Source organism: Eleginops maclovinus, chromosome 13, assembly GCF_036324505.1.
Source record: "Eleginops maclovinus isolate JMC-PN-2008 ecotype Puerto Natales chromosome 13, JC_Emac_rtc_rv5, whole genome shotgun sequence".
In the NCBI taxonomy this organism is placed as follows: domain Eukaryota; kingdom Metazoa; phylum Chordata; class Actinopteri; order Perciformes; family Eleginopidae; genus Eleginops; species Eleginops maclovinus.
Genome location: NC_086361.1, coordinates 12,828,718 through 12,854,263, shown reverse-complemented (window position 1 = coordinate 12,854,263; position 25,546 = coordinate 12,828,718). Strand labels below are relative to the sequence as shown.

General features: G+C 39.1%; 1 protein-coding gene across 1 annotated transcript in view; it reads right to left on the bottom strand.

Moving 5' to 3' along the window:
- Positions 1-25,546, bottom strand: part of csmd3b (CUB and Sushi multiple domains 3b) — a 312,509-nt gene that overhangs the window by 156,605 nt on the left and 130,358 nt on the right. The window contains exon 5 of the mRNA XM_063899320.1: positions 2,501-2,708. Within this exon, the coding sequence (XP_063755390.1) occupies positions 2,501-2,708 (208 nt within the window). The remainder of the gene's footprint in view (positions 1-2,500; positions 2,709-25,546) is intronic.

The following is a 25,546-nucleotide window of genomic DNA, read 5'->3' as shown; positions in this document are numbered from 1 at the left end:
TAAAATGCATATAATGTTTACACAGAATATTTGTATGTGTATATATATTTTAGGCTATGTTATATTGTTTTATGTGATTTTTCCCCCTGTGTATTTTCTTCTAAAATATTTTTAGGTTTTTACTTCATTCCTTTAGTTGTAAGAAAGCAATGTGTTAGAAGAAAACTCTGGCTTTAAATAAGGTCAGTCTAGCATCATTTTCCAAAATTAGGGCAAGTGGGTTTTAGTTTTGCTCGAGGCTGTACGTCTGAATGACGCAACTCCCCTTCTCAGTACAAAGCTACAACCCTATTATCAGTGTGCCTGCTGAAAAAGATTCACGTACAATAAATATCAACTCAATGACCTCAGTATGCTGTTTGAGACTCCGGAGTTAATTAAACAAGTATAAAACAATACAGCAACATATTCAAGAGCCAAGACAATGGACAGACTAAATTAAATATTACCCGTCGCCAGAACATTACCCCCCAAAGGCCAATAATCCAACTCTGAAGAATACATCTTTCAGCTGTTAATCCCCCAGAAAAGAGGCACCAAAGTTGTGTACAGTTTGTATTACAGTAGCTCCAGAACAAAATGAAAGCTTGACACTCTTCTACCAAATTTGTGTCCCTCAAAGACATTATATTGACTAACAGATTGCACATTTTATGCAAAAATCACAGACAAACAATAACTGCCTGGGCCCTGCATGTTGTGCTTTATTTACACATATGTCTTATTTTTCAGGAATATAAGAAAAAAACTAAAAACATGACAGCATTGAAAATAAAATGAAAGTCAAAGCATGGATAAAAGTATAACAGTCCATCTTTTATGATTGATTTTGTAGAATGTAGAATAAACAACACCACCATTGTGTTTTGTTCAAATGATCAAATGTGGAATTTAAAAGAAACAAGAAATTGATTTGAAAAAGTGCATTCAAGTACAAGTTTTTGAACACACACACACACACACACACACACACACACACACACACACACACACACACACACACACACACACACACACACACACACACACACACACACACACACACACACACCGCACAGAAGCTCATAGACACACAAACGCTTTCCTATTCCTAAGCCATTATTACTTCCAAATCAATTACACACGCAGACACACTAATATCCCTGACCATGATTAGATTCAAATTGGTTACAGCAAACAGCAATGGTTAATCAATACCCTAATTTACCAACAATCAATAAGCAGCAAGCACAATAAAATACTGTTATGCCTGAACCATCTGAAACACGAAGAAATTACATAAAAGCATGGAGAGATGATAAAAGTCTAACTAGAACAGATCAATTAATTACTGTCCAGCAGTGGTTCAGTCAGTAGGGTCTTGGACTGGGAATCGTAGGGTCACTCGTTCAAGTCCCTGAACAGACATGAAATATGGGAAGTGGACTGCTACTTGGAGAGTAGCTGTAGCTGCTCCTAGTACTAGGAAGGGTTAAATGCAGAGGACAAATTTCACTGTGTGTGCACGTGTGACCAATAAAGAGGGTTTCATCCTCCGATTCTATCTTCTATCTATCAATAAAATATTGTTATGCCTGAACCATCTGAAACACGCGGAAATTGCATGGAGCGAGGATAAAAGTCTAACTAGCACTGATCAATTAATTAATCTCTAAAATACCAGCCCCATGCTACACCTGAAAACACACACACACACACACACACACACACACACACACACACACACACACACACACACACACACACACACACACACAAACACACACACACACACACACACACACACACACACACACAAACACACACAGATTCAATTTTTGTATTATTTTTCTTCCTGGAAAAATGGCTATCCCTAAATAGATAAAAACTGTACTTTATTTCTGTAATAACGATTTTGTTTTATTACCTGGTCTAACTTTTTACAGCTGTTCTCCGAATGAGGTTAAATTGTTCCATAAACTGAGCTGCGATGTGATTACACACTATCTTTGCAGAAATGCCAGGTCAGAAATGTCAACTTAATCCTTTGCTCTTATTTTAATGAAGGTGCGGTGGGGCTCTATCATCGCTCTCTGATACTGTTTACCATAGTTTTTCCTGCTGCAGGCTGGGAGTTCAGGGGTTCTTCAGCATGTTTAGATGAGTTACCTTTAACCTACCTGCATCTGTGTCCTCACATAACAAATTTTCCCACAAAGAATATTTAACAACCACGCCTGGTCTGAACATAAATATCCACCCCTGAAAAAAAGGTTATGTTTTTCCGTTTCACCATTTGGATAATTGTCTTTACAACGGGAAATATGTGTTGTACGATCATGCAATTTTACAATTAACCCCGACTCCTTCCTCCACTGCAATTTAGAAACAGTTCGCAAATATGAAATACTGAATCAGATGCAGATAAAGGGAAAGTTCTGCCACATCACCACGTTTCACAGCAACACAAAGACTGCAACAAACACACATATCATAACTGGAATTTAAATAAGTGACTCACCAAATGGTTGGTGGTTCAGATCCCTCAACTTCCAGGTAGTCATACTTCTCCTCCGTCTGGAAGTCTGTAAAGATGACAGAGATGGTGTCTCCAGGTTCGGCCAAAAGGATCCAAGTACAGTCGGCCTGGTTACCATAGTTGCCGGGGTAACCGGGACTGGTCACCACCCCACTGCCGCCCCTCACAGTGCCCCCACATGTGTCCTCAGCTGTCAATCAAATCAGAATGACAAATAGAAAACCTGGGTTAGGGAGAGGAGGAGGGACCGAGGGGCGGACTTTTTAAAAACTAAATTTCTTGGTTTTTGGATATATGATTTAGATTTTCACAGCCATATGAGATGGGGTGGAGCCATTAACAAGACTATCGATAGGATGTTTTTACCAAATTAGCAATTCAAATCCAATCAATAGACCTAGCATTATTTATGAACGCCTTCAGTAGATTACAGGTCAGACAGCCCAATCCCACCTCTTTCGCTCTATGAGGTTTTTTTCTAAGATACAATATTTTAGTATATTACATAAACTCTTTGCTCTCTGCTTCTAATGTTATTTTGTGACTTAATTGTTAGAAAATAGATGACTGTCTGATGAAACTGTCAAGTCATGTTATAGCGATCCACATTGGAAAATTTGGAGCTCTCACATCACACAGCAATGTAAAGTATGAAAATAGCTTATGCATGGTAAGATTCAAACAGTCCTTATTTTGTGGACTATCGGTTATTTGCCGTTAAGCCGGTAGATTTTAGAGAGATATTCAGTTTTATTTTATCCAGTTAGAATCAGGGTCGAGTCTAGGGGTTAGGCTGCAGTTCCTGTCACACTCAGATAAGCTGTCCTCTCCTCCAATAACAAGGTACGTTGTTTCTCCAATCACAGCTCTCCGCTCTCGTCTCCTCCAATCACCACCAAGGAACTTTAGATTCAACTATTTCCCAATTGGCTGGTATAATGTTGGTGTGTCAATTGATCACTTAGTTCAATCAATTAGTGTCAAAAGATATTGACCAGATAGATTTTGTCTAATTTTCTGAAATTTCCTCTGATGGATAGTATTGTTCAGAATTGATAGTGCTGATTACTGTATAACAGATAAAGACACATGGATTGCGCTGTGCACACGGCATAAATTATACACATATAATTTATACAAATACACCCACTTAGAAAGAAAACAATACAACATTGGACCTTGTGCCACTGGGACATTTGCTTTATGGCAAATCTTAAAGAGGGCTGTGCTCAATTCACTTTTCCAAACACAGTGAGGATCGATGAATGTTTCTAATCATTAAAAAACAGAGGATGCCTGTATTCATCAAAAGCAAATTGAGCCCAGCCAAGGATCCGATGCCCCAGTGATAAAAGATACAATGTTGAACCTTTTTTTCTGAGAGTGTAGAAGTTCAACTGGAAACATGATATAAATTATACCGGTATAATTTATAGTTATACATAAAAGAGGCAATACTGTATGTAACACACTCTTACAGCAAACCTGTGTTTTCCTACTTACCAGTGAGTGCAATTTGGGATGACATGATTTAGAATGCTCTGCAACACATCACATGTTGATATCATCGGTATTTAGAGAAGACAGAGAACCACCACGTGTGTGTTGTCCTTAAACTGCACTCACTGATAAGATGAAAAAGACAAATCCTTTATAAGAGCATAGACAGGCGCTGTCAGGTATACATTCACATCCTCACCCAGGCAGGGCTACTTTCGGGAATGATGCATGTACAGATGACAGAGATAAGGGAGGGACCATGCCAGACTCCATCCAAAGGAGGGGTCATGAGAAAACTGTGGTCCATGACTCAAATCAAGCAGCAGACGATTACCAATACAAATGAATAGTAAACACATTAGACAAGATATAAAAAACAGGAAATACATAGAGGATGAACAGGGGAACATAAAAAGGAACAAACAGAGACAAAAAGAATGAAACAAATAATATAAAACAAGACTGAAACAGACAAACAGTTGGTGTAAACTCTGATAGGAAACTAAATGAAACAAAATAATTGGTTTGAAATTAATTCAAAGAAAGACCAAACTTTTTTTCAATAGATCAGGAAGAGGTCAGGAACAAAACACGCCTTTCAATTTTTTTAACCCGAGCATGAATGACGCTTGTGTCAAAATGTGTCGACACAGACGGGTGACAAGATGTGCATTGTGCCAGAAAACAACTGCTCATGTAATGAAAATAAGGTAGAGAAATGCATTGTTTATTCAGTAACAAAACAATTCATTCATTCAAAAGGGATCATAAAGGCATACGAGTCAGTTCGACAGATAGACAGATAGACAGGCAGACAGGCAGGTAGGCAGGCAGGCGCTCACAGAGAGACCCTTCAGTTATCCAGAGAGACATTCATTCCCCAGCTAGACAGTTAAGGAGATTTGTGTAAATGACCCGACACCCTGAACCAAGCCCTGCTGAGACCCCATCACATTCGCAGTAGAGCAATGATCCATTGGTTTGTGTGTTTGTGTGTGTGTGTGTGTGTGTGTGTGTGTGTGTGTGTGTGTGTGTGTGTGTGTGTGTGTGTGTGTGTGTGTGTGTGTGTGTGTGTGTGTGTGTGTGTGTGTTCTCAGCGTGGGAGAGAGGGCTGCTTGCAGGATGACAGCTGTCACAGGTCTATCATGACACCAGGATGTACACAAATACTGGCGGACACAGACACACACACACCCAGACACTTGCACACATCTCTTCCAGGCCTGCACTTAATTGATGGGCCAGTGACACTTGACAGACAGGTGGAAAGACCTCAAGGCGAACTGATGTGTGGCTCTTATTAAAGAAGAGGAAATTAACTTGTGAAATAAGGAATTACTCACTGTAAGAATCACTCTTATGTGCAGTGGACCTTTGGAGAGCTTGACATTAGGATGGTGTGGCATTAGGAGTTTTCATCCATGATGTTCTCAGATTTTGCTCCACTCAAAACATTATTTAATGTGACCTACGGCGTAACACTCTTTTTATCATTACTTTTAAATAAACCGACGTGAATACTGATGTGGAGAAAACCTGAAAGCCGTGTGACGACTCCATGTGATAATTTGTGGTGACACATGATGCAATTAGGATCCTCGCTTATTCTGTTGTGCGTCATCTTGTAACGCAAGGGCTGTGCAGAGACCGCTTCAGGAGCATCTGCTCTAATAAAAAGTGACATTTGCTGGGTATTCGCATAGGGAGGGGGGAGAATTCCTCATACCTATAGCCAACCCTGATTACCTTCTGCTAAATGTGCGTGAATCAGACATGACATGGAATCAGTCAACTCTCCATGTTGCACCTGCTAATGCTGGATATCCCTCGCTCCTGTTCCATCAATCATAACGGGACATCTGCGTGACACTGTTGAATATCAATGTGTAGATAACATCATTTTCTGGTGCCATCATTTCCATTTTTGTTCTGTTTATGCTGGCTGTTATATTTTGTTTCCTTTTCAGTAATAGTTCAACCATAATGTAACTTAAACATAGTGTAATGAATAAATTGTATTCATTTTGGAAAACATCATCCTTTGAATAGATGGAAGGAAAGATATTTCATTAAATACAAGACTGATCAGCTCATAGTGGACATTTTTTGAATCCCATAAACTTTAACATAATCTGTGGCTGACCAGGGAGAACTGCAGTCAATGAAGCCCAGCCAATGTATAAATGGAGTTTGGTATCGAAGTGAGACAAAACATGAAGGACATTTATTATAAAGTCAACACAAGATGATGGATATGATGTGGCTGATATTTGGTGAATAAGATATAGCTGTGTTCATTGCCTAATTTCAAAATGCTGCAATAGAGATTGGGCAAATCTATTCCAGAAAATCAAATAACAATTTCAGAGCATTAAAAAAAAAGTATTGGTTACACAATTCTTGCTCATATACCTTGTTGTGTCTAGTTTTTGTTCATCAATCCATTATAAATAGATTTCATTTTAACTAATAGTCTCTGATCTAATAACCACATCACAAAGGGTACATCTATACGTAGTAAGCAGTAAGTATGTGCCCTGCTGTCTGGAAACACTGTGTCTATCCTGTTTTCTGCACTTATTTAAACATGGGGAGGCTGGACTAATGCTCATGTCCCAGTGCACTGACCCACAGGAGGAGGAGAGAGTGTGTGTGTGGAAGTGGATGCCATATGTTAGCTTGAGTTTGACTGTATGTGTGAAAAGAAGAGTGAGGGAAAGAGAGAGTTACTGTTGACCATGCTGCCTTCATTTCTTATCACATCAGTAAGCCAGTGTTGCCCTTTTTTCCATCCCTCTCCGCCACTCTGTAGTTGTTGTTGTAGCAGTAATTCTATTTATCCCTACTGGTGTCTGCTCACTAGACCCCTCTTTCAGCCATTTCTCCATCGAGATTGTTTTTATAGTACATCTCCTGCTCTAATATTCTCTCTTTTTTCGTATCCCCCTCTTCCCCCGGTTCTCCCCTCCCTGTTTCCTTTTCCTCATTCATCCTTTACTGCCTCACCATTCCCCCTTCCTAACTCTCCCCGTCTCACCCTCCCTCTTCCCTTCTCTCTCATGGCCTCGGATGCTTTGATCGGCCGTTCTTAGCCTCCTTATCCTGCCTCCTCTCCCTGCATCCGTTCATCCCCTCTTCCCCACTGTGCTGTCATCAATATAGCAGTCATCTGAGGATTCCTTCTTTATCCTTCTCCGTTTCGCTGTGTCTTTCTTTAAGATCTTACTCTCTGGATTCCACTCGCCCAGTCTCCCCCCACCCCCTCTCTTTCTGCTGATTGATTTTATGTTTAATGGTTTTTCTGGCCTCATCTCTTTCACTCCCCTCTGTTTTCCACTCGCCATTTCATCCCCTGCTTCCTTTCCTTCTGTCCCATAACTCCATTCCTTTCCTGCGTCACTTTGATAGGCAGATCACTATCACTATCATATTCACACACACACACACACACCCACACCCACACCCACACCCACACACACACACACACACACACACACACACACACACACACACACACACACACACACACACACACACACACACACACACACACTTCAATCACAGAAGACCCGGTGTGCTGTCAACCTCTAAGGATTATGGGCCATCTACATCATCCTCTCCTCTCCCCTCTCTTCAGGCTGTATCCATCCATCCCTCTTGCTCTCTTATCTACATCCACACACCCATCCATCACCCCTTGCCCCCCATATGCTGTGAAGTTGAATATATATATAGCTGTCCCTCATTCTCCCTCATCACTCCCTCCATACATTTAACACCTCAGTTTACCTGACATGAATAAGTGAAAGGACAGGCGGACAAATGGTAAACATGTGCATACAAATGATCCAGAATTTATTTGTAATACATTTCCTGGTCAGAGTAGTTCTGGGGCACTCATCCACTGTCCTCTGCTGCTGCACTGTGCCATGCTTCCTGAATGCACAGAGGATGTGATTTCCCTTGTGGCCTCAATGTGACTTTCAATATCCAGTGATGCCAGGATGCAAAGGTAAAAGTTCTGGATGCATAAATAAGTATCTTATAGACAGATCTATCAGACTTGCGGAACTAATATTGTTATTAGATGCAGTGAATTGCATCAAAAAGCTATACATAAAGCTCCGGAAGCATTATCAGTTTCTCTGGTTTTATTATTTATAGGTCTTTGAGTTAAATGTTTTTTTTATTGTATTCTATAAACTACTGTTTTCTCTGTGTTGAAATTCAACAGACACTGGAATGGCTGTCATACATGTAAAGCTAAAGATTTAAGGAACATTTGGAGTGGTCTATTCATTTTTTTTTGAGCTGTAGAACCTACCTAGTATATTCATGGGGAGTGGTTGTATACACTACAGTGTCCGGCCCTAAGAGATTGCCATCCCTTTGGAAAACTGAGTCCTACATGTTGGAAACATATTACCCTTTGGCCAAAAACATGTAAGTGTTTACTGATCAAAAGAGCCTGATTGGTAAGGAAAATACCATTTGTCAGCAACACGTTTTCCGATCCAAACAAGTGATGGCTAAGGTTTGATAAAATATCTCTGTAAGGGAAAGTTATTCTCTGTTTGAAAGATCTACATGGTAAAGGTATGGAACAAACTACAGTCATGCTTAAAAGAAACTGTTGTGATCTTATTTTCTTTTTCCCCATCTTTTCATTGTTTGCCTTACCCTAAATCACTTGTGTGTGTTCTCCTTGTTGCCCTTTTGTCTTTACCTGCACTCTCCAGCTGTGTTAATATTATTTGTCCTGTCTATATATATGCCTGTCTGTTTAAGTGTTCTGTGTCAGTCTGTCATCATTTTACCTGTCGATGGCTCCTGCTACATTGTGTTCGCCACAGTGGTTCAGCTTCCAACGTTACTTAAATCTGGAATATTCCTCTTTTAGTTGTGTGCATTTTTTGTACCAGATTTAAGTTGGTAAAGCTTGCTTTTGGTTCTTCATACTTGCCTTCCTTCTTTTGTACTTGTTTGGGTTGTGCGTTCCTTACACTCGTGACAGAAACTTACATTGACCGTCTTTAGGAAACAGGAAGTAAAAACCTTGTCGCCTGTGTCACGGTCCAAGGTTTGTTGAACCCACTGTGACTTCCTCCCTGTGAGATATTGTGTCCCTTTTACAAGTAACACTATTTAAATAACTTATCCTTTCTATAGCCTCCAGAGGGCTTTGCTGCGTTGACATTAATTTGTAGTTTTGGGCTTTATGCTGAAACGACTTATGCTGTGGTTTTCTTTGGAAAGGCAGTCTCCATGGAGGCATGTGCCTTTATGTGTATATTTACTACCATTGTTCTGGCTTTTATTGTATAGCTGTATGTTTTAATCATTTAAAAAAAAAGGTTTTGCCTTTGCTCATGCTTCAATCCTGAACTGGGGATATAGGTTATTGAACCTTTCTTCCAGGGTAGCTTGCACTAAATTACCATAGGAGCTTCCAGGTAAGTCGTTGACTTATTCTAGCTGTGCAGGAAATTATTGTTTTTTTTACTTTAAAGTGTTTAAGGGAAATGATCAAGACTACAGTGTTTGCACCATCTGGTCTTCTAAAATGGTCTCATATTCCTTGGCTGCAACTCGACCATGCAGCAGAAATTTGGGCTGAAGGCATCCTCCTTTTTGCCAAATGTAAACCCATCTGGATTTGGAATAAGTTATTACTTATGGCATTTCAAGAGTACAAGTTTTCACCTCTTCACATCCATTTTACAGTCTTGTTGCAACTCTATCATAAATTCCAGATTTGAAGATTGGGTTGGAAAAAATGTGAGACGGTCAATTGGATGTTGATTTAATTCAGTGGTTGCTCATAAAGCTGTTTTATTGTGGGGTTTTATATCTATCTTCACCTATTCAGGTATCAACTTTTTGTGTTTTGCCACCTACTTTTTCTTTCAAATACTCATGAAAGTGATGTCTATCAGACCATATTTAAAGCAGACAAATATCCACATTCAAAGTACGACTTATTTGTGTAGCTGCCCTTGTAACTGTGATGAAGCAACTTCAAATTCCGTCCCCTTTATGTGCCGTTCCTGTTACTCAGTCTTTCCCTAGCATATTGCGATCATATTTTTCTATCACTCTTTCAAACCTTGTTAAAAACATATTGGCTGCTCTCTTCTGCTTGCCAGCATTTAATTTTAGACAAATAGTCATAGAGTTGAGGGTGCACACACACACAAGCACACAACTAGTAACCATGCTGACCTTCAGCGCCTCCCACCATCTGTCCACAAATCAAAGAACAGATGCTCTCTGCCAGTCAACTAACAGCTCAACATTTAGACCAATTAGGGCAGAAGAATGATTTAATGTTAGATCACCAGAGAGAGACATGAGAGCAGGCATATTTTTGATTGATTGATCCCTATCACGATTATTTATCCTACAGTAGCCTCATGATCGTAACCGATAAATCAGGACATAATATGACTCCTATTTTGATATGGTTCTTTTTTTCTCATTAATCAAGATTTGACCCCCATTGCTGACCCCCCCAAATTGTGTCAGAAGGTAACAACATTGTTTAATATTGCGTACATACTAATTAGCTGAAAAAACTATCAAACATAACTTCAATACCGTAGACATGCTCACAGGAGGGTTAAGCATTTTGCCCAAGGACACTAATAATGTAATGGTGTTTATCCTACTGGAGAAATGCTGCTCACTCGCCTTGTCAAATGACAGGACAGATTATAATCACAGCATCCATGGACCTGGTAGGGATTCATACTTCCTTTGCTCAGGGACATTTGAGCAGCAAAGATCCCATGGTTTTAGATTGGCCACTTCATCCACTAAAACAACATTTTGCCCCAACAGAAATAAATGAATAATTACTTTGAAACATACAGTAAGGAAGGTAAAGCACAGCCAACTAAATGACAAATACAATATAGGAACTTATGAGTAAACTCAAAAGGGAGGAACACGGAATCTCTTTTGCTGTCTGTTTCCACAGCAGTATTGAGATAGATGGGACTAGTGTCCCTGTTTTCTTCATTTGGTCATTAAACAGACTTTCTAAATGATCCACTCTAAGGACAAACTCTTTACGTTGTGATTTATAAGTATTACCTCATTCGTTTACTCGCCCAGTGTCCTTGTCTTGTATTCAGTGGGTGTATCTGGATGTGTGTCTGGTTATGCGCATGTTTACCTGTGTCCCTGATTTTGTGTAGGTGTGTGTCTTTTTGAGTGTGCTATCACTTTTGTGTGTGAGACTGAGTTACAGAGAGACCATGGGTGTTGGTGTCGGTTAAATGTCATCCCTGACATCTTAAACAAATAGCCGCATACTGAGAGTTTAACGCATCGCAGCCCTGACGAAATACATTCTGCTCTTGTCTCTCCTGCTCCTTTTACCTTTTCAATTCCACCCATTCCTGTGCAGCCCGCAAGGGTATTTGTATGTTTGTATTAAATATAGGTAAACACACAAACACACTCACAGACTCAGCAGACACACAAACACATTTCCAAAACTAAACTCTTTTGCAAGATTAATAGGTTCATCTAGCTTAGGAGGTTTGCTGTTAGCAAACACCTTCAGTGTAGCACAATATGGTGAGCAATGTTCCTGTCCATTGCAAAGGAGAGTAAGTGCAGTCAGAGGCATTTACTTCAATAAATGAGTAGTCTAATCCCCCCCAAAATATAACTGTACAGAATTAAATGTAGGAAACGTATACTTTGAGCTTAACAAGACAACAACACCAACGCTTAAATCACAGGCAGAGTTTTGGGTGGTGGGTGACAGTGATGGCATTAGAGTTATAGTGGGATGTGACATTTAAAAAGGCTGCCTTGTACACATGAATGCAGTTGAATAACACAGGTCAGCAACTGGCCAATTATATTAGACATCAATAAGCCAATAATACCAGGGAAGAAGATTTCTAAATGCTTCTAAACAACATAAAAACAACAGATTTTGCTAAGCTTTTATGAGGGAGGATATCCATCTACGCTTGACGTCAAGGACACATACATTAAGCTATGGTGAAAAACCATTAGTTTTTCTTACACACACAAAAAGAAACTCAGTTTAAAGTAAGAACGTTTTTTATTATAGAAGACATTAAGGAAGAGGGACATACAAGATAAAAATAAGTAAAGATGACAGTTGTGTCTTTTTACAAAGGGAATTATTAGATTACTGTCACCAAGTATCGTCACAATAATAAGGTACTGTCATAAAGAATTTGATAGCAAAATGCCCTGTCTCTAGTGATGACAGTCTCTCAGAAGCGCTTTTGAAACAAAACTTAGGGTTGCCTCTTCCAAATAATTTCTGACATCTTTGGTCCATAAAGGCAAATGAAAATGTGCTGGAACACATCCACCACAACCATAGAGTCAGATACTAGTCTATATCTTGTTGACATTTGACCCTACATGATCAATGTATAGACATGCTGATCAATATCAGTAAGAAAAAGTCAGCTAACGTTCACACGTACAAAACCATCAGTCTTTCGCCATGTATAGATGACCCTTCTTCCTTCCATAATCAATACTTGGGCATGTTCAAGCTAATAAATACAGGATGTAATAAAGTGTTGCAAGAGTTGAACAGCACAAAGGTACATCTTTATATTTAGATCTGAAACTGAATACAAAATTATGCAAATATCACTTTGCTCAATATATTTTCCCTAAAAATGTTATCAAAGTTAATGCAGCAATAACCATGTTATTCAAATTAGCATTACATATGTTGAGGGAAGTGTAATTAACCCTCTGACCACTATTGACAAAGAAAGGAATTGATAGTTAAGGGCTGACTTCCAGAAAATATGCAATCTATAACACATAGATGTTTACTTGTGTCCAAAATGTTCAAAAACTTTGAATGCAAGAAATACAAATTCCATAAAACTAAACAACAGACGAAAACTGATCAAAGAAGATAAAAAGAGACTGAAATGAAATAGAGGAGGGGAAAAGTGCAGAATCAACAATGACTTTGAGACTAATCCAATTAGCGTTTCATTTGTGAATATAGAAAGTTACAGAATAAGAAAGACAGCAAATCAAATAGGTATCTGTGATGCTCCTGTGATGCTTTCATCTGTGTTTAGGGGTTTTGATGCTTTTTTAAGCGCTATTATAAACCTCCTTTTGAAGAGCTTCATGAATAAATGTGATTCATCCTGACAGGTAAAAAAAAGAGAGAATTCAAATATCAGACAGTCACACATAAAATGGTGTCATGGTTTTTCTGATGTCCAATTTGTTATTTGAAAAAAGTACTATATGCCTTGATGTTCAGTACAGCTGCTACAGCTTTTGCAATGACGCCAAAAAAGTCCTTCAAAAATAAAGGTACACATAAAGAGAGACATTTAATGGTCCCCTATTATACTCATTTTCTTAAATATATTATAGGTCTCAGATATATCTGAAAAAGGTCTCTGAAGTGTTTGGCTTGAAATACCAAACAGATCATTGCAGCATGTGATAAACTCCTCTGTTTCAGACCTGTTTCAAAATGGCTGATTCTGTTTCTGTAGCTTTAAATGCTAATGAGCTGCTGCTGGCCATGCCCCTCTGCGAGATGATTGGTTTAGAAAACACATTGGTGATCTAGGAGGAGACTCAGATAATAAGTGAGCAGGGATTACTTGGTTGGTTATTAGCTGATGGTTGCACAACCCCAATTAACATTGTGACATCACAAAGTGGCCAACATCTGATAATGTTAATGCTAATTGTTTTTTGTATAAATGGATCAGGACAAAAAAAAAAAAATTCTCATGAAACTTTACCCATCTCTTAACACAGAGGGGACAGATAATTGTGTTTAAAAGACATGAAAAAGTGGATTTTTGGATAATAAGTGACCGTTAAGAACTGCCTCGTATGACTCGCTATATAGAAAAGAAAATATAGCTACAATTTTCCCAACCATCCTCTTGAAGAACCATTCAAAAGTGTTAACAGCAGACACTATAGAGCTTCTTCAGGACTGCCCATCTATACGGATGCAGTAAGTCACTTTAAGAAGAGGTATCTATCATCCAACTGTCATAAAATTCTGATGACTACTGATAAAGACGTAAAAGAGAGAGAGAAAGAGAGTCAGCTAGAGACACTGAGTGAGAGGGAAGGTGAGAGAGAGAGAGATGTTAGCAGAGGGAAAGACAGAGATGACAGACCAAACCAATAAGATGACAGATGATTTAATGAAGAACTGACTGGCTGGAAGGAAAGAAAACCAATTAGAAGACACAACAGAAGCAAGGGGAGAAAGAAATGGAAAGGGAGATGGATGAATATTGGATGGAGTTGGATCAAGATAGCGATTGAGAGGATTTGTGAGAACAATGGTGAGATAAAGAGAGAGGTATAGAAATATGAACACCAAGGACAGAGGTAGAGATGCAGATGGATAAAGTTGTGATGCAGACAGAGACAGGAAAGGAGAAAGACAGATGGAGCCATTTAGCAACACAAATTTCAGATAATCTCACACAGTGAAATGGAGAGATTTGAGTTGTATGATTTGTGTGTGACGAAGGTTTGGTACAGGCTTATAAGGATTGATAGCTGAGGAAAAATGCTTTTCAAGGATAGTGCTGAAAGAAAACCCCTCCAAAATGAAAATATTTTACCCTTGCTTACGTTACTAAGAAACTTGTTTTGGGTTAAGTCTTGGTTTATGGGAATAATAATACAATATAGATCATATATAATAGAAAACACGGGCAAATGCTGACACAATTTTTGAAGTTCAACAGAACAAAGTGCTGGAAAGTTTCCATCTACTGCTGTTTAAAGAATCTGGATTTCCAATGTACCTTTATTTTGTTCAAGTTCAATTTGTTCTCACACCTTTATCGTGTGTGTGTGTGTGTGTGTGAGCATGTCGGTTTGAGCATGTGTAACTGTGCACGTCTGTTGGTCTGTAGCGTGTGTTTGTGGGTGTCTGTGAGTTAATGCATGCTTGAATTATTCATGAGCCTAAGTGCTCCTCTGGGAGAAATGCAATGCAACACGCTTTCTAATATCTTATTCAAAGCATGTCTTTTTTTGTTTAAAACATGCATCGCCGGAGGAGCTTTAAGTTTTCAAACCTGAAATCTGGACATTTTGTATTCACTGTAAAACTCACAACATTCTTAAACAACTTTCACAGTGCACGACCTCTTCCGCTCGCTGTTGTATATTTACATTATAGAATATTGAATGTGGTTAATGTCGGTTTTACATTCCGCAACATTTTAAAACTAGCAGATCTCTTAAATCAGGGCATCATTGTTTAAGATAATATAATCTTTCAGGAAGGTTGCACAACATCCCAGTTGGTTTGGATGAATTTAGTCAGTATAACCTTTTTAATAGATTTGGCTATACCATTTAACCCTGTACAGCATTATTTTTAAATGTTCACATGAGCTAAACTGCACAATAGCACGCATGGTACTGCATATGGGAAGTAAAGAGCCAGTAATAATTTCCATGTCCCACTAATAAGGGTCCATGTGACATGAATGGCATTGACTACCTACGGCCATGAGGATGAAAAACTGTCTGATGTGTGTAGAGCCTGTATAACTTATAAGTATACAAAGCATTACGTGGCAGAAAACGTTGCTTTTTCTGATACAAAATATATTTGCGTAAATTGTCAAAATGTCCTCAAACATTGTACTGTATGCTGCATAGTGTTACCTCTATACATTTCAAATACTATACAAATGAAATAATGAGCAGAATTAATAAAGGGTCCTCCGGAGTCAAAATCCAAAGTGTGGGGAACCAGTCATTTAAGGTAATGGGGGTGAAGCAGTGAATACATAGAAACTAACTAAGAACCACTGGCCTGTCACAAGCTGTCATAAAGCCTGATCACTCACCAGTCTGTTCATGATCATTGAAATGGTTTTCTTATTGTCTGGTTTCGCCTGATTGTTTGCATTTACACAAGAATATTGTATTTGTGCGCATGTGAGCTTTTCTTTGATACAATGTGCTTTTCATTAACAGGGTTCTATCATGTGTATCTGTGTGCACTAAACGGGAGCATTCCTGTGACCCGTGAGCATAATTGTGATTATGTGTGATAGTGTCTTTGTCTTATAAACACAGATAATTGTTTTTGTATGTCAAATAATGTGTGTTTGATAAAGGGTGTGTATCTCCAAGTCATGCATAGGTGAACCGCCTGATTGCCTGCTACAATGTGAATGAGCCAGCATGCATGTTGACTATAAATACGCAAACCAGCGCCTGTCGGAGGATGTGTGTGTAGTGATTCTGTGTGCATCTGTGTGAATATATCTGTGGATATACAGTATAGTTGACACGTGTCATTTACCTGTAACTGTGTGGTTATTTGCACATGCAGGCCTAAAACAAACATATGCTTGTTTACTTATATGTAGGATACTTTATAATGAATAAACATGTGTGTACATGTCTCTGCATGTCTGTTAGTTTCTAAATACATGCATAGTTTAACTAAATGGTTGTCCTGAGGCCACACTCAACAAGCAAATCATTCATGTGCAGAGGCGCCTCCACAGGGAGTGTGTCTATGCGTGTGTGTGGTATCTATGATATAAACTTTGTGTGTGTGTGTGTGTGTGTGTGTGTGTGTGTGTGTGTGTTGTTGATGCATGAAAATGAATATGAATGACTAAATTCATGTCAGTGTGGAGTAAAGGCATTTCATCAATTTTCATTCAGCGGTGGAATGTAAGCAAAGTAAGCTTACAATCTCCACTGCAACATGCCTGTGTTTGCATGGACCACCTCAACAGTGCTGGGTGCAAATATGCCTTTGTGAAACATATATACTGGCTTATTATTTGCAATTTGCAGGTACTGCATGTTGTATTCTGTACACGCTGGCAATGAAGCCCTGTGCGCAAACATGGAAGCAAAACTGAAAAAAACCTCTCACTAGCCCTTCAAATAATGAAACAGAGGAAAGTGAATAATTTAAAAGAGCCTGAATAAAACTTGCTTTGTTTGTTGGTGCGTTAAAACAACTATTGCCCTGAGAACTGCTTGTAACATGTTTTTGGAAAACTACAATCCAGTAATGCCTTTATGAACCCTCAGGGTTGAATCTTCTTCTGTTTTCATTGTAAAAGTACGTTTTTTTTTTTACTTCTGGATATCTCTGCAGATGAAGGCATTAAAAATTCAGCACAACAGGTGGAGGATAGTTAAAATTCTATAATTCCACAGTGCCAACTCTTTCATCTTTATCCGAGGATGTGCACTGTTTTTGAACCTTTTTTTTCGGACTGTCCACCTGCTCTGTCATCTCTCTATCTACATTTGGGCTTCCTCCTGGCCAAAAACTGTTTGTGTGATCTTCTAGTAGCAGATAATGTTTATAACCCGTGTGTTACGCCAACTACATAGTGTAGCAAAGTCAGCCAGTCCTTTCAGTGTCTGCTTTTCTCTATCCCTCTGTCAGCTACAGAATCTCTTTATGCTAAAACTGTATTATGCATGCAGATAGAACGCCTAAACAGCGGTCTCCGTGGTAACCCAAAACACATCCATCATCATCACCATGACAACCAGGGATAGAGCTGTCAATCAGCACTGTCCCAAGGGAACTTCGGATATGCCAACGCCCACATCTGCACAGATAAATACAGATGAACACGCCTGCATGCACGCACTTGCACACAAACGCACCCCGAATGATGCACATATACACCCACACACACACACACACTAAACAGTCAGAAAGACACACACAAACGATGTTGTTGAGGGTATTTACCATCACACTCTATCAGCCATGAGATTACACACAACATTTTGCACACACTGTCAAACATTAAACTCAGGCATGGCCAGATCCATCAGAAACTGTCATATATTAGGTTGGTGCAAAAGAGCCTTTCACCACTAGGGGGCCCCTGAGCAGATGGCTTGAAAAAACATGGAGCTTACAAGTCACCCTAGGACAATATACATTACAAGCTGTCGATACATGAACAAAGTTAGCAGTAATGATAAATACAACAGTAATAAAATAGTTGTGCAGGTAAAAAAGACAAACCTATCTGCTCAGTTTAGGTGCACAGGCCATAACCGGCTGTCATTTGGCTTTTTAAAGGCTTGCTCCTGGGGCCATGCTTTTTTGCATCTGATGAAACAGACATGTTGATTGCCTTATACAGATGGTGTTTTAGCTTTAAAATCATGCCAAAATAACATTTAACGTTTAATTTGGGTGATTTTACACCACACAAAAAATACACCAGGATCAGCTTGGAAGAGGAACCCATTTAATTTATTCGGATTGTCTTGGTTCCATTTCTGGTCAGCACCTAGGTTCATTTGACAGCTTTGAGACGAGCTGACATGAACCATACTAAACAAGCAACAGATTTTGTTTTAATATGATTCAAGCAGACGGTCAGGTTACATGGTGCTAGAGTGTCTGAGGGGCTTCTTGTTGATATAGGATTGTCTCATCAGTGTAGGAGTTACAATTAAGGCCATGTGGACAAATGATGTGTCTAGGGACTTAATGAAAACCTAAACAGCAACAAAATAACTTTAAATCTGAAGATGTTTTCTCTTGTTAAAGATTGCTTTTTCAAATATGGTTAACATATTTAGTTATCACCTCACTGGCACCGATACTGGGGTCCAAAAGGATTAAACACCAGCATTTATGGAAGTGAATGGATGACTTAACTCTGCTCAGAGCACCGCTTTAGTATGGCTTTGTGATGTACTCTGAATAAAATGTCTACAAAAGCGAAATGTCCCCAAAAGTCACTTCCTCTCACTCACATAATAAAGTTTTCCCCTTCCTACGCTTCCTCTGTTTCTCTCACAGACATGTCCTGGTCATAACCTCCCTCCCCACCCGTCTCTGTTCTGCTCTCTCTATCACTCTGTATCTCCCTCTCCTTTTTGCTTTCTCACCATTCCTCTCTCACTCTCAGATTAAACTGTCTATCCTGCTGTCCCCCTTGAAATCCCCTGTTACACACCACCTCAGGCGGTGTGTGTGCATGTGTTAGTGTGTGTATGTGTAAAAGCCAGACACGCTGGCTGAGCATTAACCTGTCAAAGTATCGAGAGACAGGGGAAAAAGAGAGCATAGATGAGAAACAGAGGGTGGGGGACTGACAGAGAAAGGGAAAGGAAGAGGGAGTCGGGTCAGCACATCCAAAAATATACATGTTGCTTGGTAGTGGATGTGGTTGTGCTCTCGGTTACATTCTCTCTATTTGTGAAATCTTCCTTCACATGATAAAAAGTGTACTCTTCACTTATCGCGCGCACAGAATATTGAAGACACTTGCGAGAGGAGTGCAGTGCAGGTATAGGTCATCAGAGAGAGGCTTTGTCCCATAGACAGTAGAAAGTAAAATTACGCCTTATAAACATAAATTGGATGTTGATTGCATAACATCCACACATTTCTAACAGGGTTAAAACTTATCCGCAGGCTTTTAGGCAGGTGGGCGTCTGGGCGTCCTCTGTACTAACAATAATAAGAAATTGGACGCCCTACTTTTAGGCAAGACGCCCTAAAGACGCCCTAATTTTTTCCTCTGCTGTTTTCCCCGGTAACTTCGCTGAATGTGATCAAAATGTGCCGATTCAAGCCGAAATCGCGCGAAATCGTGCTAAACTCACATCCCGCGAGACTACCATTGCATTGGTCGACTTTCCGTGACGCGGCGTGGACGGGCGCTGTATTGGTGAAATATCTGATATCTCTTTAACCTTTTTCGCGGGAAGAAAGTGCAGGTAAGCCAGAAACTTTTAACAATCTTTACAAACATGACAGAAAGCCTGATAACTATAGGAGTATTTTGGAGTTTTTCTGGCTTCTTTGGTGGCAATAACTTTCGATGAACCGGGGGAAAAACAACAACAAAAACGTCAGGACGATGCGACCGGCGAGAGGGGGGCGCATGACGGAGATACAAATGTGTATGGTTCCTTTGAATAATAGGGAGCCTTTACTTTTAAAATATCGATAAATGGATGTTGTTTGTGCAGAACAGTGTATTTAATTCCCACTATTGACATATTTACAGTTGATAATGTCCTTTATAATATTTGATTGATTTGATTTGATATGAAGGCTAAATGAAAATTCTTTCTTCAAGTTAGCCTACTGTGAAAGATGAGGAAAAGAGGAAGAACACAGACAACAATCTCCAGCTTCTTCCAGCAGAGTAGTCATGTAAGAATTGTTTTCTTGTGTGAATGTTCAAAGGTGTGAAAGGTCAGAAAACCATCACAAACACATAGCTTATACAGTTGTATGCTAAGTGTCTTGCATAAATATATGATATAGTTTAACAAAATTGAATAATACAAGAAATACAAGATGTATGTGACTATTAAGTTGTACCTTTTAGTTTCAGTTACACTCACTGTTCTCATGTATTAACTTATGAAACATATTATATTCTATATCAATCAGTGTAGGCTAATTATAATATTACCAAAAAATGATCTGGTCTTCCCCACCCCCCAACACACACACATACCTCCTCCCAGCCTCAGCACAAAAATAATGTTGTAACAAAGACAAAAACATTGCTGTATTCCATAAAATTTGCACCTCAAAATGCAGGAAATAGTGTTTCAGAGAGTTATGAATTTCTAAAATTTTCGGGGGGGGGGGGATGCCTCCGGGCTCCCCTACAATACTCGCTTATCCATGACTTTAAACGTTACTATACATTCCTGAACTTTAACATACATCAACAATACCGCCATAGCAACAAGTACTGCAAATGTACTTCTATTATATGCATTTTTTTATTGAATTATTTCTTGGTTGAGAATTCAAACAACTGAATGGCTTTAACAAATCCTTCCCACTGGGACCATATAATTACAGAATTTCTCTGTACATAAAGCGGCCTCTTTGTGCTATCATGGCAGCCATAATCATTGTCCTATTGTCCGTATGAAAGACTGCTTTGGTTTTCACAACAGCTATGTGCACCTTATATGTAACTAAGCAGCCATAACTAATCTCCAATCTTTAATTCCCTCCAACCAAATATTAAATAGATATACCCTCGGTTTAGCATGAATAAACATACTTGTAAAACACACTCACAACAAAAACACTGTGTAGACTTTTACTTATGTATGGAAATACCTTAACCGGGACTAATTTGGGAGTGCCTGCTAAACAATAACATTTCTTCGGCACCTGAAGAGCATTATTTTCTTGCTCAACAGTTGCAGTTATTAAGATGCAACTCCACATTGCAGAGCATTATACCACGGCAGGATACAGTAGCAGTACCCTGTTGGTGGGGGGATGGTGATGTTGTGGGTGAGTTGTCAACATCATTATCAGCAGCAAAAATGTCACAGCCCTGTTCCAAAGTTTAGGTCAGTTAGGATTAAGGATGTTCCTTAGAGGTAGCTAGAGATAGGGTAAGGAGAATGGAGGTGATATCGCAAGAGAGGCAAGCAGGATTGCAAAGAGAAGGAGCAACCTGCTGCCCTTAAAATCCATGACACAGTTTGTGAAAAGCCCTCACACACACACACACACACACACACATTGTGAACTTCCTGAAATGTTAAGTGGCTAAATGAGCCCCTGCTGACTACAGTACTGACACCATGCTATGTGTGTGTGTAGTGTGCAGGTGTTGGTTAGAGCATGAGAGAAAGTGTGTGGGTATGTGTGTACTGCATTGTGTGTAGTGTGTTGCAGTGTCAGCAGACTAATAGAGGAAAGAAGCCATCTGGTAAACACATTTTTAAACCGATCATATTGCAGTTAACTAAAGAAACCCCTAACGCAAACCTTCTGCTGGCTGAAAGGAACCTCGGTTCCAGAGCGCTAAGACCTGTGTGCTGCGAATAAATCAGCTATAGCAAATAAGAAAAACATGATAATTCAACTAAATACACATCTCTTGGATTTGACAAGAAAAAACATTTTCATAATGCATGAAATAAACTCACGGCAACGGTATTATAATCTTTTCAGACATTATAGGAGATAAATACATTTTATTTTGCCAGATTTTAACGGGGGAAACACATTTCCAAAAAAGAGATAAAAATATAGGAATCTGCAAACAACAAGTGTTATTCAAATAACGACAACACTGGAGGTGCCGTGAAGCAGCTGCCGAGGTGTGATACCTTTGAAGTGCCGATAACTGCTAAGGGCTCTTTATTTGGTAAAGCGCTACAGTCTAAATAGAAATGTGCTTTTTGTTGGTCATTGGTTCATTTTGAAACAATTTGTCTGGAGATTTATCCACTCTAATTTCAACAAAGCACAGCAAACAGCACCAACACCTGTATGACGTATAATCAGAGCAAAATATATTCCTTTTTGACAACATTTACACTGTAGTTAGTTCAAAAATACTATAGCCATATTGCTGAATCACTATCAATCTTCCAACACATTTCAACCGTAACCTGGAGATCTTAATGTTAAATGGTAATAAGATGTTTCAAATACTATTTTGTGGAAATGTGTCAAATTGTAGCTGGTAGAGGTTACTATTCCTACATGGATTATAAATGGTGTCCTGTGTAAGACATTGCGTGTTGGCTTTACGCTTTATTTTATTTATGAGAAGGAAATGCAAAGTTAATCATGCTCATTGGAAATGATGTGTCTCTGGTGTGATGATACACAAACCGTTGCTTGCAGTATCATATAAACTATTCTGACTTCCAGACGGACAAGCTGCGCTGTATTGTCCCTCGTCACGAGCATCCTCCAGATTAAAGTGAATGCTTTTAAAACTACACCACAGGTGTGCTGCAGCTGTACCAGCACCTGTGGAGGTGTACAGTGAAATACATAACCATATATCCAATGATCACAGCCAAAAGGCGATGCTGTGTAAGTTTGCAGCACTGATGCAACCACCGGAGTTTGATTCTTGGTGAATAAATGAATAGGTTTTATAAATAAATGAAAAGTGCCTTAGTGGAATATATTTTGTTCCGCAGGCTGCGTTCGAGCTGCAGATGTTCATGGTGTTTGTCAGCCTGTCGTGCCAGTGTCTGCGTAACTTAGTGCAGTTAGCTTCAGAAGACTTCACAAGAGTCTTAAATTACATTTTTTAAATCTGTTTAAGCTACACAGATAAAATACAAATATGATTTTGGGCATTCTTACTGTATAAGTTTGACTTTATTTATTGTAAATACTTTCAGAAAATGTACCAACTTTGTCCATGAAACAACTAAGCTAACCAAGTAAGGTTGATTAATAAATAAAATCGCTATTTGATCAATATTGATGAAAAAGAGACACATTTTCCTGTCACACGTAGCAAAGACATATAAAAATGGGTTTCTCTCTTCTGTCTCTTCCCACATTTTTGCTTGGGAAGTTGTCAGTAATGCTGTACCCTTTGACTGAGTATACACAAAGGAGAAACAGCTGTAGGCAGACATTAAATTGGCATTTAAATGGCAATGACACCATAAGCTGCAATGCAATGCTATTCTGTTACCCTACTGAGAAGCCACAGCCTTGAGGTCATGGAAGCTACTCTGCATATAAAGAATAATGTAGGCTTTTATTACAAATATAATCATGGAAAACCCTTAAGGTTTAGAGAGGAAGGTTTCACACATAATAACAATGTGTGCGCAAGACAGCACGGAGAAGAGAGAGATGAAGAAAGAAATAAAGGGCATGGAAATCAAGGGGACAAAATGTAGTCGTAAGAGTCTTTTTGTGAAACCGTTAGCAGTGCAGAGTGCTTGGATGAGCTGCAGCATCAACCTCATATGTCATTGTTAACTGAAGTTTAGAGAGCACCCATCATCAGCATCAATGTAATGAGTGGAGAGATACAGTTTGTGCAGAGCAAGGAAAAGGAGAGGACAAGGCTGGAGAGGCGAGAGGAGGAGAGGGGAAGAGAGGAGAGAGGTAGCAAGGATTTAGCATGTCTGCAGAGAAGAGATAAGAGTACTTCAAGTGTCACTACAAGACTGGTACATTGATCTGAGAGGGAGAGACTGAGCTGAGGAGAGAGGGAGTTTCATTACAGTGGAAAGTGTTTTAATAAAATTCCAAAAGGTGCACGGTTACTGCCATAAATAACAGAAACATAGTCACTGCTTGACACATCGAAAATGAGTCCATATTTTCTACTTTTTAAAAGGGTTTCTGGTAGTTGTATGTTTAGACCTTAGTCGTGGACATGAAAAGTAGTAGGCTAGTAGTAGCATTTAGTTCCCTACAGTTTAACAATAATAAATATCCCATGACTGCTTATTGGTTTTGTTTGTTAATGGTATTATTTATTACAAGGCAGAGGGAGATTGAAAAATGAAAAATCTAAATGACTTACTGCCCAATGCATAAAAGAAGAAACTTCAAACATATTGTAATTTCAGAATGTAAAAAAAAAGAAATCACACTTCAATGATGGCGTTTGGTATTTAAATTAACAATATTCTTAAAGTTTGAGCCAAAACAGTCTGCAAATACAAACCATGCCCAATCAGTCATGGGAAACACTTTATTAATGAGAAAAACAAAGCTTAAGATATAATGACATATTACAGAATTAATACAAGGGATAAGCTGTATTGGAAGAATGGATCTACACATATGAGTATGTGTGTGTCTGCCCGCATGTGTGGGTGTGTGTATGCAGCAGAAAGAGAGAGAGAGAGAGAGAGAGAGAGAGAGAGAGAGAGGCGACAGGCAGGGCAGCGTATCAAATTATTAAATGTGTCTTTTTTTGCACCGGTGGGAACATATGGTCCTGGATTATCTTACTCTCTACCTGGGAAGGTACGGTACAGTGTGTGTGTGTGTGTGTGTGTGTGTGTGTGTGTGTGTGTGTGTGTGTGTGTGTGTGTGTGTGTGTGTGTGTGTGTGGCAGTATCTCTCCAGCTGCTTGGATCAGCAGAGCTTTACATCTACAGGGAACTATTAGCAAGATAATAATGAAACCATAGTAAAGGTGGATGAGTGTGTGTGTGAATAAGGGAAGGGACAGGTAGAGGAAGACGAGAAATGAACTTGCTCCCTCATTGTCAAAAATATCGTAAGTGAAGCATTTGTCTGGTTCGTTTTATACTACTCTCCATATGAGAGGTTTAAGTTAGGAATACAACTACGGTGCTTTTTTGTGACACTCTGTAATCATTTCATTGGATTATTTACATTTAGTAAAATAAGGATCAGTGTGATATCCTCTTTTGGTTTTGTCCCTGGTTGCATTTTACCCATCATCAAGGTAGGCATTCTTTCAGTGTCCAATTATTTTCACCCAACATCAAAGATCTGAACTTGCACTTCAATGGTATTGGATCGGATTGAAAAGCATTCGGTTTCATATTTTTTCCTGTGTGTTACCTTAAACTAAAGAGTGAACGTCATAAAGAGTTGAATGTCCAAAAGCATTGGGTTCACTATTTGTCCGTAAAAGCAAACTAATTATACTAATTACAATTAGGTTAGAGAGAGGAGATTTCCCACGCTACATAAACACACACACATATAAACACATAAACCTACAGACAGTCTGTCTGAGCAACATG